The sequence below is a fragment of the Gekko japonicus genome, unplaced genomic scaffold (genome assembly GCF_001447785.1).
Source record: "Gekko japonicus isolate JY-2015 unplaced genomic scaffold, Gekko_japonicus_V1.1 scaffold614, whole genome shotgun sequence".
Lineage (NCBI taxonomy): Eukaryota > Metazoa > Chordata > Lepidosauria > Squamata > Gekkonidae > Gekko > Gekko japonicus.
Window position 1 is genome coordinate 459,179 of NW_015161421.1, and position 16,422 is coordinate 475,600.

At 45.7% G+C, this 16,422-nt stretch overlaps 1 protein-coding gene across 1 annotated transcript in view; it reads right to left on the reverse strand.

The window, feature by feature from the left end:
- The window catches only part of DCC (DCC netrin 1 receptor), a 591,220-nt gene that overhangs the window by 131,210 nt on the left and 443,588 nt on the right, over nucleotides 1-16,422 (reverse strand). Inside the window, exon 16 of the mRNA XM_015428299.1 lies at nucleotides 12,845-13,039. Within this exon, the coding sequence (XP_015283785.1) occupies nucleotides 12,845-13,039 (195 nt within the window). The remainder of the gene's footprint in view (nucleotides 1-12,844; nucleotides 13,040-16,422) is intronic.

Below are 16,422 nucleotides of genomic sequence, written 5' to 3' on the forward strand. Positions count from 1 at the left end.
CCCCACCCCTCTAAGGGTGGGTACCCATTTATCTAAGGACAATTTCTCACTTGACAAAGTGTATCCGTGCCCGCAGGCCTATATAACCTGTGGAGCGTCAACTGAATTCAGTCACCAACCACATGTGGTTGAACAAATTTCCATTTTTTACCTGGATCATCAAAAAACCCCACTTCAAAGACAGAGAGGTTGGGCACTTTCACACACACACACTAAATAATGCACTTTCAATCCACTTTCAATGCACCTTGCCACTGGATTTTACTGTGTGAAATGACAAAATCCACTTACAAATGGTTGCTGAAGTGGATTTAAATCACATTATTTAGCATGTCTGAAACCGCCTGTTGTCAAACACCTGGTAGTGTACTGTTCAGGGCTAGCAGGAATCATAAGAACATAAGAGAGCCAATGTTGGATCAGGCCAATGACCCAACCAGTCCAACTCTCTGTCACACAGTGGCCAAAAACACCAGGTGCCATCAGGAGGTCCACCAGTGGGGCCAGGACTCTAGAAGTCCTCCCACTGCTGCCCCCCCCAAGCATCAAGAATACAGAACATCACCTGCCTCAGACTGAGACCAATTTCGCAAAAGAGCTGCGCCGCGGTCGCGCCTCCCTTTCCCCCGCATCTACTGGTCAATTTCCCACTTGAAGCCGCACAGCCACATTTTGACCCGCGGCTTCACCTGATTTTCCCCGTGGTTTCGTGATCCTAAAAAAACAGGTGGGTATAATGCCATAAAGTCCATCCTCCAGAACAGCCATTTTCTCCAGCAGAACCAACCCAAGAGAACCAATTTCTGCTCTCTCTCGTGAGTCTGGAGAGCGGTTATAATTCTGGAGGTTGGAACCCTTATCAAAATTGTATCCCCCCCTCCCAATGCTATAAACCCTGATAGGGGTCTTGCTCCATAGGGATACATATATATATATATTTCCTTACCAAGAATGAAATCTACCCCTCGGTTGGAGAAACGACACTGAGGATGTTGACTCTTTCATCCCCCTTGTTCATTCCATGTCTTCGAGTGTTCTGCTCAGGCCCATAGCTACAGTGGGGCATTTCGGTGCCTGGTCCCCTGACTTCCATGCAGCCTCCAGGCCCCCCAACTCTCTGGGCCACATGGAGGACTCCCCACCACTGCCCCTTCCCCAAGCGCAGCTTGCTTCCCCTCGTAGGCAAGCAGAGTGTGAATGCTGCAAAACTGAGTTTTTAATCTTTTAAATTATTTTTTTATTTTGTGACGTCAGTGCCCCCCAACTTATTTAAAGACCCCCGGATTACAAAATCCTGGCTATGGCCCTGATTCTGCTCTTTTAATGCCTTTCTGTGTTCATCAGGCCTCGTCTAGGTCTTCCTTCCAGCCCTTCCTATTTTCAAGCAGAGTTTTCTAATCAATTCACCCCCACGGCCCATTCGCTGCCCAGGTGGTTGAAGGAGTCCCTTGGAGCACCGAAACAGTGAGAACTGGCGAAGCAGCGAGAAGTGGTGAGAAGTCCCTCCACTCTGCGCATAATTTTATAAACCTCTCTCATGTGCCTCCTTTAGTCATCTCTTTTCTAAATTGAAAAGTCCCAGACTCTTCAGCCATTCTTCATAGGGAAGGTGCTCCATCTGGCCCACACTGCTTCCAAAAATTGGCTCCCAAGTAAATCCAATTGCCGATTCTATACACGATGTGTAGCAGGCCATTGGACACCAAGATAAATGTTCAGCGTTTACACTGGGATGTCAGCGCAGGAGCACTGGGATTGTGTGCTTGTCATTTGACCATTTGATTACACTCAGAGGAAATCAGTGAACAAAATAATTGGATTACCAAAATATGGGGTCTGTTGCTTGGAAAAGATCTTCCCCTTAGGTCACCCCTTAGGGCATGCAAGGCAGAGATGTTCCACCAGGCCTTGGGTTGAGGTCAGGGACGGTTTCTCCAGGGGCCATTTCCTGCAGGAGCGCACAGGAGTGGAGCTCCAGCAGTAAAGAGCCCAGGGGGAGAGCACATGCAACAAGCCCCGCCCCCTGCTCCCAGCAGCCCTCAGTCAGAGCAAGAAGCAGCCAGGTAAGTTGCAGAGCCCCCCCCCCCGGCCCCCTGGTTCAAAACAGTCCAGTGGCACCTTTAAGACCAAGTTTTCTTCAGGTTCAAGCTCTCCCTCCTCTGCAAGGACAGATCTGCACGTTCCCCTCCCCCCAATAGCTAGCAATCCAAAACAATCCAGTGGAGCCTGAGCAGTGGGTGTTGCCTTCTGACACACTTCCGGTGATGTCAAGGGGTGTGGCATATGCAAATAAGTTATGCTAATGAGTTATGCTAATGAGCTCCTGCACCTCTTTGTCTACGAAATGACCCCTGGGTTTCTCTACATCTGCCCGGCACCCTCCCCTCTCCTCCCCCTCACGGAAATCATGAAAACCTGAATGCTAATCGTGCCATCTTATTAAAGTGTTTAAATACTTATGCTGAATGTTTTAGTATGGATTTTTTGTAGTTTTAACTGGTTTTAAAGATTTGTATTGGGTTTTATGTTGTTGTAAACCGCCCCGAGCCCCGTGTAAGCAAGGAAGGGCAGTTAAGAAACTGAATGAAATAAATAAATAAAAATAAATATCTCAACACCTATCTTGCTTCAGACATGACTGCCGCGATGAGCATGTCAGTGGAAGCTGAAAGCACAGGGGTGTCTCTGTTCTGTGAGCAGGGCTGCTAGACCACAGGCAGCAACCTTCGGGAGTGGAGCTGCCAACTCTGAGTTGGGAAATTCTGGAGATTTGGGGGTGGAGCCTGCAGAGAGTAGCATCTGGTGAGGGAGGGAACTCAGCAGGGTATAATGCCATACAACCCTATCTACAAAGATGTCTGTTTCTCCAGGGTAATTAATCTCTGTAGTCTAGAAATCAGATGAAATTCTGGGAGATCACCAGGCCCCACCTGGAGGTTGGCAACCATGCCTTGGAAGAATTTGGGCATGGAGCCTAGTGTGTTGACGTTGCTTTTGGTTAACATTGGAAGTGACATGGGGACGTACAATTTGCATCAGCAATCCAACAGAATGCATACCATGAGGAAATGAACTGCCAAAATTAAATTTAATTTAGAATCATAGAATCACAGAGTTGGAAGGGGCCATACAGGCCATCTAGTCCAACCCCCTGCTCAGTGCAGGATCAGCCTAGACAAGTGTTCCTCCAGCCGCTCCTTAAAGACTGCCAGTGAGGAGGGGCTCACCACCTCCCTAGGTAGCCCATTCCACTGTTAAACAACTCTTACCGTAGAAAGGTTTTTCCTAATATCCATCTGGTACCTTCCCGCCCTTAATTTGAAACCCATTATTGTGATTCCTATCCACTGCTGCCAACAGGAACAGCTCCCTGCCCCCCCCAAGTGACAGCCCTTCAAATACTTAAAGAGAGGAACCATGTCCCCCCTCAATCTCCTCTCCTCCAGACTGAACGTTCCCAGGTCCCTCAGCCTCTCCTCACAGGGCTTGGTCTCCAGGCCTCCGATCATACCCTTTTTGTGTGTGAGCGTGAAAATAGGGTTGCCAAATGGGGCCGGGGGCGGACCGATTTCTGACGCGACAGAATCGCCCCCCCCGGGGAAACCCCACCCCCACGTGCACGTCACCCGGATGTGATGTTGCACGCTGGGGGCGGGGCCACAGCCATTTAAGGGGAAAACTCTATGTTTTCCTCTCAAATGGCTGTGGCCCCGCCCCCAGCGTGCGACGTCACATCCGGGTGATGTAGATACGGCACGCGCACCGGGAGGTCCCCAGGAGTCCCCCGCCGAGGAGGTGAGTACCATTTGGCAACCCTACATGAAAATCATGGAGCAATATCCATGTTCTTAACCATTTGGCCCCATGAAAAGAAAAGTGGATCAATCAACACCTGGTTTGGCTTCATGTATAACCACTTGTTCTTGGGCCGAAATGTATTTGGCCTTGTTCACTGTGATTGTGGCCTTATTTGTACATCATCAGCTTCAGGATATTCATATGTATGACATATATATTGTACACTGAGGACTAATTAGTCCAGTGGCTTTCAATCTAGAGGCTAAATTCAAGGCCTATGGTTTTAAAGTTGCATTTTAAGTACCTTGTAGAATAGATGGATTTTGTTTAATTCATTTTTATATTGTTTCTGCTCAACCTTCATGGTATCCTAGGGTTGCCAGCTTTGAGTTTGAAAATACCAGGAGACATTGAGGATGGAGCCCGAGGAGAGCGGGTGTTGGGGAGGGGAGGGGCTTCAATAAAGTATAACGCCATGATAGAGCCAACCTTCCAAAGCAGCCATTTTCTCCAGGTGAACTATTGTTGTGGCTGCTGCTCCTGCTGTTGTTGTTATTGCTATTATTATTACTATTAGTAGTAGTGGCAGTAGTAGTAGCAGCAGCAGCAGCAGTCAGGGGTCATTTCGTACAAAAAGAGGTGCAGGGGCTCATTAGCATAACTCATTAGCATGACTTATTTGCAAATGCCACACCCCCTGGCATCACCGGAAGTGTGTCAGAAGGCAACACCCACCGCTCAGGCACCACTGGACTGTTTTGGATTGCTAGCTATTGGGGGGGGGCGCACAGATCTGTCCTCACAGAGGAGGGAGAGCTTGTACCTGAATAAACCTTGACCTTAAAGGTGCCGCTGGACTGTTTTGGATTGCTATCTGGGTGGGGGGTGGGCTCTGCAACTTACCTGGCTGCTTCTTGCTCCTTGTGGCCCAGGGCTGCTGGGAGCGGGGGGTGGGGCTTGTTGCATGTCCCCGCCCCCTGGGTGCTTTACTGCCAGAGCTCCGCTCCTGTGCGCTCCTGCAGGAAATGACCCCTGGTAGTAGTAGTAGTAGCGGTAGTAGTAGTTAATTTCCCTATCCCAGCTTATGCCGGGCTCTGGGCGATGTACAAGACACAAAGCCATAAAATACATTAAACATTAAAATTCATATATAGCCTAGTAGACATTTCAGTATAGATAAAAATCCAAGATGGCAATTTCTCATAATATTATCTCAATTTCGGACTACCAGTCCCTTTTTTTCTGGTCGGGGAAAGGGAACTCAGAGCATTTGGAGGGGGGGGAGAAAGGAAGGGTGCCCTTCAGCGGGTCAGATCTCTGTTTCCCATCTAGTAGGAACCCCAATCTGGAAAAGTCATCTGTTGGGGGGCACTGATTGGCATATAGGGATATTGTTGCATTTTTATCTGATGTAATTTAATTGGTTTTAAGTTTCTGTATATGGTAATTGATGGAACCCACCCTGAGCCTGCTATGCGAGGAGGGCGGGATACAGATCTAATAAAATAAGTAAATAAGTAAATCAATCAATAAAAATCAGCTGGAATCCCAGGAGATCTCCAGCCACCACCTGGAGGTTGGCATCCCTAGGTACCTAACACATTCCTTCCACCCTTCCATTTCCTCACGGTGGTGTCTGAGACGCCAGCAGGCAACAAAAGGGATTGCCTGATCGCCTCCCTCCTTGTGAGATAAACGGTTTCTGCGAAGCCGTAAAGCTCAGCCTGTTTTAACCACCTCAGCAAAATCTCCAGAATGAGAGCTGGTGACATTAAAACAGGCCCAGACTATCGGAGGTTGGCTCAACATGTGTCTAATCCCACCAAAGAACACCCATTCGATTCACACTACCAACCAGCCACATCAAATGTGGGAAAGAGGGCCAGAGGAATACACATGGGATAAAACCGCTTTGGGGAGGGGAGGGCACTTTGGCTCAGTTCGTGGCTTCATGAAGAGATAGCCACTAAGTGACCTTTAATAAGCGACTGCCTCGCTGATCCTAGTTAAAATTCCATTTGCAATTAAGATTCATTTGAAAATTGAGAGTGACAGGTTGGAAGGGAATTATGCCACAGTTATAGCAGAGGGGGAATAACCCTCATTAGTCCTGCTCTTTCAGATTTACCTATTTCAGCCACAGGTGAAGAGGAAAAACGCAGCCTTAATGAATTATTTGATAGACGGGGGGAATCCCTTCCCTGCGTGACATTAATTCACTCAGCCCTTTTCAAGCGGGGCTTCTCAGCTAAGTAAATCCCGGAGTGGCACTCCTTACCTCCAGACGCTAAATGGATCCCGGGAACTCGGCTTCAGAATATTTACTATTTAATGTTATTAATCTGTCTGCTGTAAACCTAATGGAACATTGAGAGTGAAATTCTGCCTTCCAGTTGATTACGTACGGACCATTAACTCGCTCAGCGGACTTGTGCCGCTGTACAGCGTGATGTGAGGTTTTAATATATATAACACCTCACATGATGCAGCATAGCACCACGTGTTATATACAGGTAGAAGAAGAAGAAGAAGAGATTGGATTTATACCCCGCCCTTCAGTACCCAAAGGTGTCTCAGAGCGGCGTACAGACTCCTTTCCCTTCCCCTCCCCACAACAGACACCCTGTGAGGTGGGTGGGGCTGAGAGAACTCAGACACAAACTGCTCTTTTTCAAGGGCAGCTGTGCCAGAGCTTGTGACTGACCCAAGGTCACATCAGCAGGTGCAAGTGGAGGAGTGGGGACTCAAACCCGCTTCTCCCAGATTAGAGTCCGCGCACTCAACCACTACACTAAACTGGTAAAGAAACTCAGGGGATGAGAGAAAGAAGGCAGTATTACGACTATTTACTAACCAGTGCATTATAGACATTCATTTTGCTTAGTTTGCCGTGACACAGAGGGGTGAGGGTCACTGCTGTGGAGAACCTCAGACCAACCCCCCACAATCATGATTAAAAGCGCTTGGGGCTCTTTAGCTTGGAGAAACGACGGCTGAGGGGTGACATGATCGAGGTTTATAAGATTATGCATGGGATAGAGCAGGTTGAGAAATAAGTCCTTTTCTCCCTTTCTCACAATACAAGAACTCGTGGGCACTCCATGAAATTGCTGAGCAGTCGGGTTAGAACGGGTAAAAGGAAGTCCTTCTTCACCCAAAGAGTGGTTAACACATGGGATTCACTGCCACAGGAGGTGGTGGCAGCTACACGCATGGACGGCTTCAAGAGGGAATTAGATAAGCATATGGAACAGAGATCCATCAGTGGCTATTAGCCACAAGGTATAGATAGGAACTCTCAGGCTGGGTCAAGTGATTCTTGGTGCTTGGGGGAGGCAACAGTGGGAGGGCTTCTAGTGTCCTGGCCCCACTGCTGGACCTCCTGATGGCACCTAGTGTTTTTGGCCACTGTGTGACAGAGTGTTGGACTGGATGGGCCATTGGGCTGATCCAACAATGGCTTCTCTTATGTTCTTACAGGATGTAAACCAGTGATTATTAATTTCTCTATTATGTTAGACAGATAGAAGAAGAGTGCAAGACCACATTTATCTTACGGGCAGCATGGCACAGTGGTTAAGATATCCCCTAAGATATAGGACACCAAGTTTGAATCCCCACTTTGTCATGGAAGCTGGCTTGTGACCCTGGGCCAGCCATTTTCTCTCCCAGCCTAACCGATCTCACAGATTCCGGTGGGTAGCCATATTGATCTGAAGCAGCAGAACAAAGTTTGAGTCCAGTGGCACCTTTCAGACCAACAAAGTTTGATTCTAGGTATAAGCTTTTGCGTGCATGCACTGAAGAAGTATGCATGCACACAAAAGCTTATACCTAAAATAAAACTTTGTTGGTCTTAAACGTGCCACTGGACTCAAACCTTGATCTGCTACCTCACAGAGTTGTTTATGGGCTTTTCCGCATTCTAATTTTTCTTGTTTGTATGTTCCTGTTGCTTAGGGTCCGCCCCCCCCCCCCGTTCTGCGTGTGTTTTGCTCCCTTGAGTGGTTGATTTGTGATTACATTGATTTATGCCTGCTATGAAACCTGCAGTGTAGATCTGCGGGGAGATATGCCAGACATAACTTAATGTAATATCGGACTGACCACTAGAGGGAGCAAAACACATGTGGGACAGAAGGGAAAAGGGAAGCAAAAGGAACACACGTGCAAGGAAAATCAGATGGTGGGAAAACCTGTCATAAGGATAAAATGGAGGAGGAGTAAATGATGATTTAAGCTACTTTGGGTCCCCGTTGGAGAAAAATATGGGGTATGGATTTGGGTAGCACTTTGCATACATGATCTTAGCTATCCTTATAAAAATGCTGGAATGGAGCCCACCATGATTATTCACACATAGTGAGCAAAGGTATGAGGCTGAAGACCCGATTTATGTGTGACGTCTGCCATGGGCAGAGCACTTAACTATGCAACCATGCACCATCTTATTTTAATGTGCACTACAGCCAATTGTAGGCCATATCCAAGGAGATATGTGATCAGAATTCCCATGCTCATCATACATGGGAATGAGGTCAGAACCACATGGGGTAGGCTTGCCAAGGAAACCCCTGCCCCTGAGGCCCGTTCCCCACCGGTGGCGGATCGGGCCCTGGGGGGAACCCCACCCCGACGTGCGCGTCACCAGGAAGTGACGTTAGAACACCGGGCACGCTGGGGGCGGGGCCACAACCATTGGAGGGGAAACTCTATGCTCCAGTCGCCGCCCGAGAGTCCCCCGCTGCGGCTGAAAAACGACTTGGCAACCCTAACATGGGGGTTGAACTCTGCTCCCTGGAACTATTTCTATCGGAATATAGCAATGCTGTACATACAAAGAAGAGGAAAGAAGACCCTGCAAGGAGGCAGCAAGGTCTAGCTAGACAGGACTGTAGGGGGAGCACCTTCTTCCTTAAAAAGCTTTTCCTTGTCTGTCTGCAGAATGCTATTCTTAGGCTTTTCTTCTAAAACAGTCTAGAACTTTCTCTCTCTCATACACATAGTAAGACAGCGAGGTTTATCTCATTTCCTATCCAGTCTATTAGTTCCACAAATAAAGCTTTTGTTACTCTTAATCAGTTCAGTGTCCTGACTGCTGCATAGGCACTCTAACACCATTTACCCCATACATATTGTCTCTCCCCCAAAGCTGCTTTTTGATCCATCCTGGAAAACATGTAAGCATTTGCATGTCCCTTTCTCTTTTCCTGTGGGACAGCAACTCCTGGCTAGGGAGGATGGAATTTGCATTAAGCAAATGCCCTGGAGAAAATTAACCCTATTTCATCAGCACTGAAGTCCTAACCAATTATTCTCCCTGTTGCGTTGCTTAATTAGTAAAGACAGTTCCTGCTAAGGAATGCAGCCAAAAAACATGGTGAACTTTTAAATAGTGCTAAAGTTTATGAAATAATTTTATGTAGTGCATTACGACAAATTTCTAAGGACAAGGCTGACATCTGATGCCTGTGTTGTTCCTTTTGAAATTAAATGTCTTGTAAGCAGTGTTCCCTCTAAGCTGAGTTAGTGTGAGCTGGGCTCACAGTTTTTTAGCCTCCCGCTCATACGTTTTTGCCTTAGCTCAGGAAGGAGGGCTCCAGAGCAAACTCATTTATGCAGTAGCCAAATCGCTCGCTCCCAACTTTAATGCCAGGAGCTCACAAAGTAGAATCTTTGCTCACAAGACTCCACAGCTTAGAGGGAGCATTGCTTGTAAGCCATATGTGTAACATATGTATAGATCTATTGGAAAAAGATCCTACCACAGGACACCAAACACAGCAACTTAATCATTATTAAGGGCAAGGATCCAATATTTTTACGTAATTTAGAACACATGCCAGACATCACAAGCTCTTTGCACCCTAGATGTAGAGGAAGATTTATCAGGGGAAAAAAAAACATTGCTTGAATGATATTGAACATGACATATTTAGGGTGAGTGGCATTAAACATTCATGTCAGAGTATCAGACATAGACCTCATAGGCTGCTAGAAGTGGGAACAAAACGGGCAAGCTCACCGAATCATTCTAAATATATCTCCTGATGCTCATGCCTAAAACTCATCTCCCCAATGAGTTTGATGATATCTTGCATAAAGGACACAAGATAGGCATTTCTTAGTTCAACTAATTGTTTAGGATTAATGAGATATCTGAGTCTTCCTATCACACCACTTTGCACAGTTGTTGTGTCACTTGTAACTTATGATTATGTGATTGTTGTTATGGGGTACAGGGATGGTATGAAAGATCTGCACTGGCTGCCCATTTGCGCCTCCTGAACACAATTCAAAGTGCTGGTTTTCACCCTGAAGACCCTAAACAGCTTGAGGTCAGAGCATCTGAAGGACTAAGATGGTCGCATAGTGTCCAGCCTGCCACTTAAGATCCTCTGTCCAAGCTCTGTTCTGCTTTCCAGACTGCAGAAAGGTGGGCGAGATGGCAACCACACACAAAGCTTTTTTAGTGGTGGCCCCTCACCTGTGGGATGCACCCCTTGAAGTTCTCTTGATGCCTCCTTATCTGTCATTTAGGCGCCAGTCCAAAAACCTCACCCACCAGGGCCTGCAAGACAGAGCTCTTCCGCCAGGCTTTTAATTAAGAGCCGCGCCACTACCACCAACTATTATTGTTAGTAACAACGGGGTAGTGGGTTGGCCCGTTATGAAGATTGAGCTACAGCATCATGATGGATCGGTCACCACTGAACTGGGACTTTGGCTGATTTTGCATCAGAGCTGCCTCGCGGTAGCGCCGCCGTTTGCCCTGACACTATTGGTCAATTTCACACTCGAAGCTGCGGGGGTGCATTTTGACTCACGGCTTTGCCCGATTTCCCCCGCAGTTTCGTGATCCTGTTTTTTGAGGATCACGAAACTGCGGAGGAAATCGGGCGAAGCCGTGGTTCAAATGCAGTCCCGCAACTTCGGGTGTGAAATTGACCAATAGTGTCGGGGCAAACGGCGGCGCAACCGTGAGGCAGGTCTAGTGCAAAATCAGCCTTTGTGTTACATCTACAGTACGCCATCTAAATTCGTCTGAAGGATTAACATCACTGACCACTTTAATTGTAATATGGTTGTTTTTATCTTGTTTTATATGTTTTCATATGTTTTATATACCTGGCATATGGTGCCCTTAATTGTGAGCCACACTAAGCCTGTTCACGAGGAGGGCGAGATAGAAATATAATAAAATAAATACAAAATTTAAGAGAAGGCTAGTGTTTTTAGCTGTTGTTTGTTGTGGGGCTGCTGCTAGCCCGAGAACTGTTTTATCATTGCCATTTTAAATACTTGTTTTGATGTTGTTTTTATGCCCCTGATGGGTTCATGTTTTTTTAATGGCTTGTTTTAACATTAAGAAACCTATGGCTGTTGTTTTTATGATTTCATTATTGTGCTGTTTTTAGTTAGTAAGACGCCTCAAGCAAGTCTCTGGAGACAAATCATGGCATAAATAATTCTGTAGAGGCTTCTTGCTTATAGAGCACCCTCTTCTTGGATGCTCACCAGATATTTGATCTCCATTTAAAGAGGAGGGTTAAATTATTCCATTCCACCCAGGTAGTTGATTGGCTTAGGACATTACCACATTCTCACTTTCCTTGCTTGTAAGCTTCCTGTTTCTTTCTTTTTCTGTTCCACATATATGTTTTCCTCCCTCTAGTGGTTGATTTGATATCACGCCCATTTGTGTCTGGCATAAAAGGCAAAGGAAAAGGTTTACCTTGCTCAAAAGCCAGTCGAATCTGACTGTAGGGAGCGATGCTCATCTCCATTTCCAAGCCAAAGAGCCAGCGCTGTCCGAAGACATTTCCGTGGTCATGTGGCCGGCATGACTAAACACCAAGGTGCACGGAACACTTTTACATGCCCACCAAAGTGGTACCTATTTATCTACTTGCAATTTCGTGCTCTCAAACAGCTAGGTAGGCAGGAGCTGGGGTCAGAGATGGGAGCTCACATACAGCGCTAGGGTCTCAAACTGCCGAGCAACAGATCTTCCGGTCTGCAGCTTCAGCGTCTTAACCTCTGAGCCACTGTGGCCCCTTGTGTCTGGCATATCTCCCTGCAATTTCACAGTTTCTGCCAGACATAAAGTGATGTAACATCGAATTGACCACTAGAGGGAGCAAAAGGTATGAGGAACAAACAAAAAAAGCCCTTCCCCTGAAGAAACAGGAACTTACAAGCAAGGAAAATGCAGAAAATGTGCCTTGAAAAAAATAATAATTGTACAAGCTAGAGGACAAACAAAACTCGCCTGTGGCCGCTCACAATCGACCATCATGGGTCGTCTTTCAGGGAAGTTTATCCACCATTACCAATTGTGCCTGGTAAGCTTCTACAGAACTCCTGGGATTTCAGGGACACAGTTCAAAAAATTAAAAGGTCTAAAGCTCAGACTTAAAGATCAGTTAACAGCAAGTCAAGACATAAAGACTTACTTCACAAAGGGTGGAGATAATGTTACCTGGACAACATTTTATAAACCCTGGGTCTGTTCATTTTTTTTTTTTAATATAAACCCTGGGTCTGTTCATAAAACAATCCTGCACTTATTACTTTTTAATGTGTAAAAGAACAAACAAACAAGAAAAGAGAAGCCCACCATTCTGAACCTCCATTAACCTTAATTAATGAATCGTTTACCAGCTTCTTATTTGCAAGAAATCAATACGGGGAATGAACAGAAGCCTAGCTGGAGGAAACAACGGTCAAAGACGTTTCCATTTCTGATGATGCAGTAACTGACCCGTTTTCACACCCTTCTTCTCATTTTTTGTTTGCCATGTATACCGTCGCTTTGTGGATTTGAAATATGATTGGACCACTTTTGAACCGCCATTGTATCCGGGGCTGGTGTTTATGGTTTTTCTGGCAGTGATCCATTATGGCAAAAAACCCACTTTATCATCTTTCCAGAAGATTGCTGTTTGGTCTTACGGAAGTCAGAACTCAGAATCATGCCTTGAACTATGGCCAGACTCCTTAACAATCCAATTGACATCTAGGGAACTAAGTAACAAATCCAAACCTTTGAGAGTCCGGAAGAGAATAGGGTCTGAGAGAGGACCCACTCCTTTGGCATTACGGGCTTGTATCCTGAAGTAATAGACGGTGTCGAGATTGAGATCCATGATTTGATGGGTAAGCCGGTCACCGCTGATGGACTCCATTACCCAGTCATCGATGGGAGAATTCTTGTCCAAAGTGTAGAAGAGAATGTAAGCTGTAAACAACCAAGAACAACAACAAAAATATTTGTATGAATGTATGAATGTATATATGTTTGTGACTCTGCCTGTAGAGGTGAGGTAGGTGAGAACTAGAGAAATGTCTTTATTGGTGGTGGGGCTCCATCTCCGAACTCCTTTTTGAGGCTTCTCCGAGTGCCTACCCTACCATTTTGAGGCACCCATTTTGTGGTTGCTGCCACCATCCTATGTCAGAATTCCAAAGGTGCCCACAGGAGCCAGTTTGGTGTAGTGGTTAATTGCGCGGACTCTAATCTGGGAGAACCGGGTTTGATTCCCCACTCCTCCACTTGCAACTGCTGGATGACCTTGAGAAAGCCGTAGTTCTGATAAGAGCTTTCTTGAAAAAGAGTGGTTTCTGTCAGAGTTCTCTCAGCCCTACCTGCCTCACAGGGTGTCTGTTGAGGGGAGAGGGAGGGAAAGGAGTTTGTAAGCCGCTCTGAGACACCTTTGGGTAGTGAAGGGCGAGGTATAAATCCAATCTCTTCTTCTTTTAAAAGCTGCCTTTAAAAATCAGTTGCTGTAACTTTGCTTTATTTTGGCTTTTATTTATTTTTCAAAATGATATTTGCTGCTTTTTATATTATCAGTATTTGGCTGATCAATGGATCAAATCTTTTTTTTTTTTGACTGGTCAAATGGATAATTAATTCTGTGTAGGGTGGAGTGGAGAAGGGGTCTCTAGTATGCTCTCGTACATCTTACTAATCCAAACCTTATTATTTACCTTGACTTCCAGAAAGCTTTTGATAAAGTTCCTCATCAAAGGCTCCTAAGTAAGCTCAAAAATCATGGGATAGAAGGACAAGTCCTTTTATGGATCAAAAACTGGCTAGTTCATAGAAAACAGAGAGTGAGTGTAGGTGGGCAATTTTCTCAGTGGAGGGTGGTAAGCAGTGGGGTACCACAGGGATCAGTACTTGGTCCACTGCTTTTTAACTTGTTCATTAATGATTTGGAGATGGGAGTAAGCAGTGAAGTGGCTAAATTTGCGGATGATACAAAGTTGTTCAGGGTGGTGAAAACCAGTGAGGATTGTGAGGCACTCCAAGGGGATCTGTCAAGGATGGGCGAATGGGCGTCAACATGGCAAATGGGGTTCAATGTGACCAAGTGCAAGGTGATGCACATTGGAGCCAAAAATCCTAAATATAAATACACATTGATGGGGTCTGAACTGGCAGAGACTGAGCAAGAGAGAGATCTTGGAGTTGTAGTGGATAACTCACTGAAAATGTCGAGACAGTGTGTGACTGCAATAAAGAAGGCCAATGCTATGCTGGGGATTATTAGGAAGGGTATTGAAAACAGATCAGCCAATATAATAATGCCCCTATATAAATCAATGGTAAGACCTCATTTGGAATACTGTGTGCAGTTCTGGGCACCACACCTTAAAAAGGATATTATAGCTTTGGAAAAAGTGCAGAAAAGGGCAACTCGAATGATAAAAGGGTTGGAACACTTTCCCTATGAGGAAAGGTTAAAGCGCTTAGGGCTCTTTAGCTTGGAGAAAAGACGACTGAGGGGTGACATGATCGAGGTTTATAAGATTATGCATGGGAAAGAGCAGGTAAAGAAAGAGGTACTTTTCTCCCTTTCTCACAATACAAGAACTCGTGGGCACTCCATGAAACTGCAGAGCGGTCGGGTTAGAACGGATAAAAGGAAGTACTTCTTCACCCAAAGAGTGATTAACACATGGAATTCACTGCCACAGGAAGTGGTGGGTGCTACAAGCATGGACGGCTTCAAAAGGGAATTAGATAAGCATATGGAGCAGAGGTCCATCAGTGGCTATTAGCCACAAGGTATAGCTAGGGGCTCTGGGGCAAGTGATGCTCTGTCTTCTTGGTGCTTGGGGGGGGGGTCAACAGTGGGAGGGCTTCTAATGTCCTGGCCCCACTGCTGGACCTCCTGATGGCACTGGTACTTTTGGCCACTGTGTGACACAGAGTGTTGGACTGGATGGGCCTTTGGCCTGATCCAACATTGGCGTCTCTTATGTTCTACTACAGAGAGTGGAGTATCAGGATCAGCAGGAGCCTAAACCAGATTTGGAGAAGGACCACAGGATTTCAGTTCTCCCTGCCCACTGTTTATTTTATGAGACTATAACATGCTCATTTTATTAGCCTCACCATATTTTTCACAATAATTAGAAGTTTCTAAAAAGCCTATGAATAGCCTATAATGGTCATTTAAAGCCTACATCTGTGATTTAAAACAAACAAAGCCCTGCTGTAGTTTCCCCACAGGAAAAAAAAATAACAGTAAAGGCTGTCTTAATTGGCCATCGGTGTTATGGCATTATTTGGTAGAATAACATCTATCTGTGTATACCATTCATTAAGTTCAGTCCTTGTCAGTCAGCATTAAGGGGTTTCAGATCATCAGACCCTTACCTTGTTATTACGGAGTTAAACACCCACCAAACCATTCCACCACAGCCTCTCGGGCCAGGCACCCTATCATTATGTACATTATGTTTTACATCACTGCTAAACAACCGGCTTATTATTAGGAACTCTTAATTGCCACTGAGTATAATGCATCAGAAGACCTTTGACCAAAGGACTTAATGCTTTCGTCCATGAAAAGTGAAGGACTTTCTTTGCTCCCCCCTGTCATCTGCTTTCCCTGTAATTTTTGCACAGAATTAATTACCAGAACATCTCGTTGGCGGTGCGCATGAAAACAAAGCCATTTTTTTTAAAAAAAGAAAGAAGACATGGGTTGCAGACTGCAGCCCTGCGAGCAGACATTGCCTTCTGTACTGCGCCTGATTCAGGGCAGCTGAACCTGAGATTGTGAAGAGACAGTGAAGCACTCCAGGAGGATTTCTGCAAATTGGCTGAGTGGGCGACAATGTGACAGACGAAGTTCAGCATAGGTAAGTGTAAGATGATGCACACTGGGACAAAAAAATAATAATCCCAACTTCAAGTATAGGCTAATACGGTCTGAGCTTGCTGAGACCGAGAGGGAAACAGATCTCGAGGTCATAGCGGACAGCTCCATGAAAGCATCAACCAAGTGTGCCACAGTAGTGAAAAAGGCAAGCTCTATCTTGGGGATTATTAGGAAAGGGATTGAACGTAAAACAGCCAATATTGCAATGTCCCTGTACAGATCTATGGTGCAGTTCTGGTCATCTTATATCAAAAAGGACCTCACAAAGCTAGAGAAAGTACAGAAGAGGGTAACCAAGATGATTAGGGGGTTGGAGCACCTTGCCTAGGAGGAAAGGCTGAAATGTCTGGGACGTTTCAATTTAGGAAGAAGAAGAAGAAGAAGAAGAAGAAGAAGAAGAAGAAGAAGAAGAAGAAGAAGAAGAAGAAGAAGAAGAAGAAGAAGA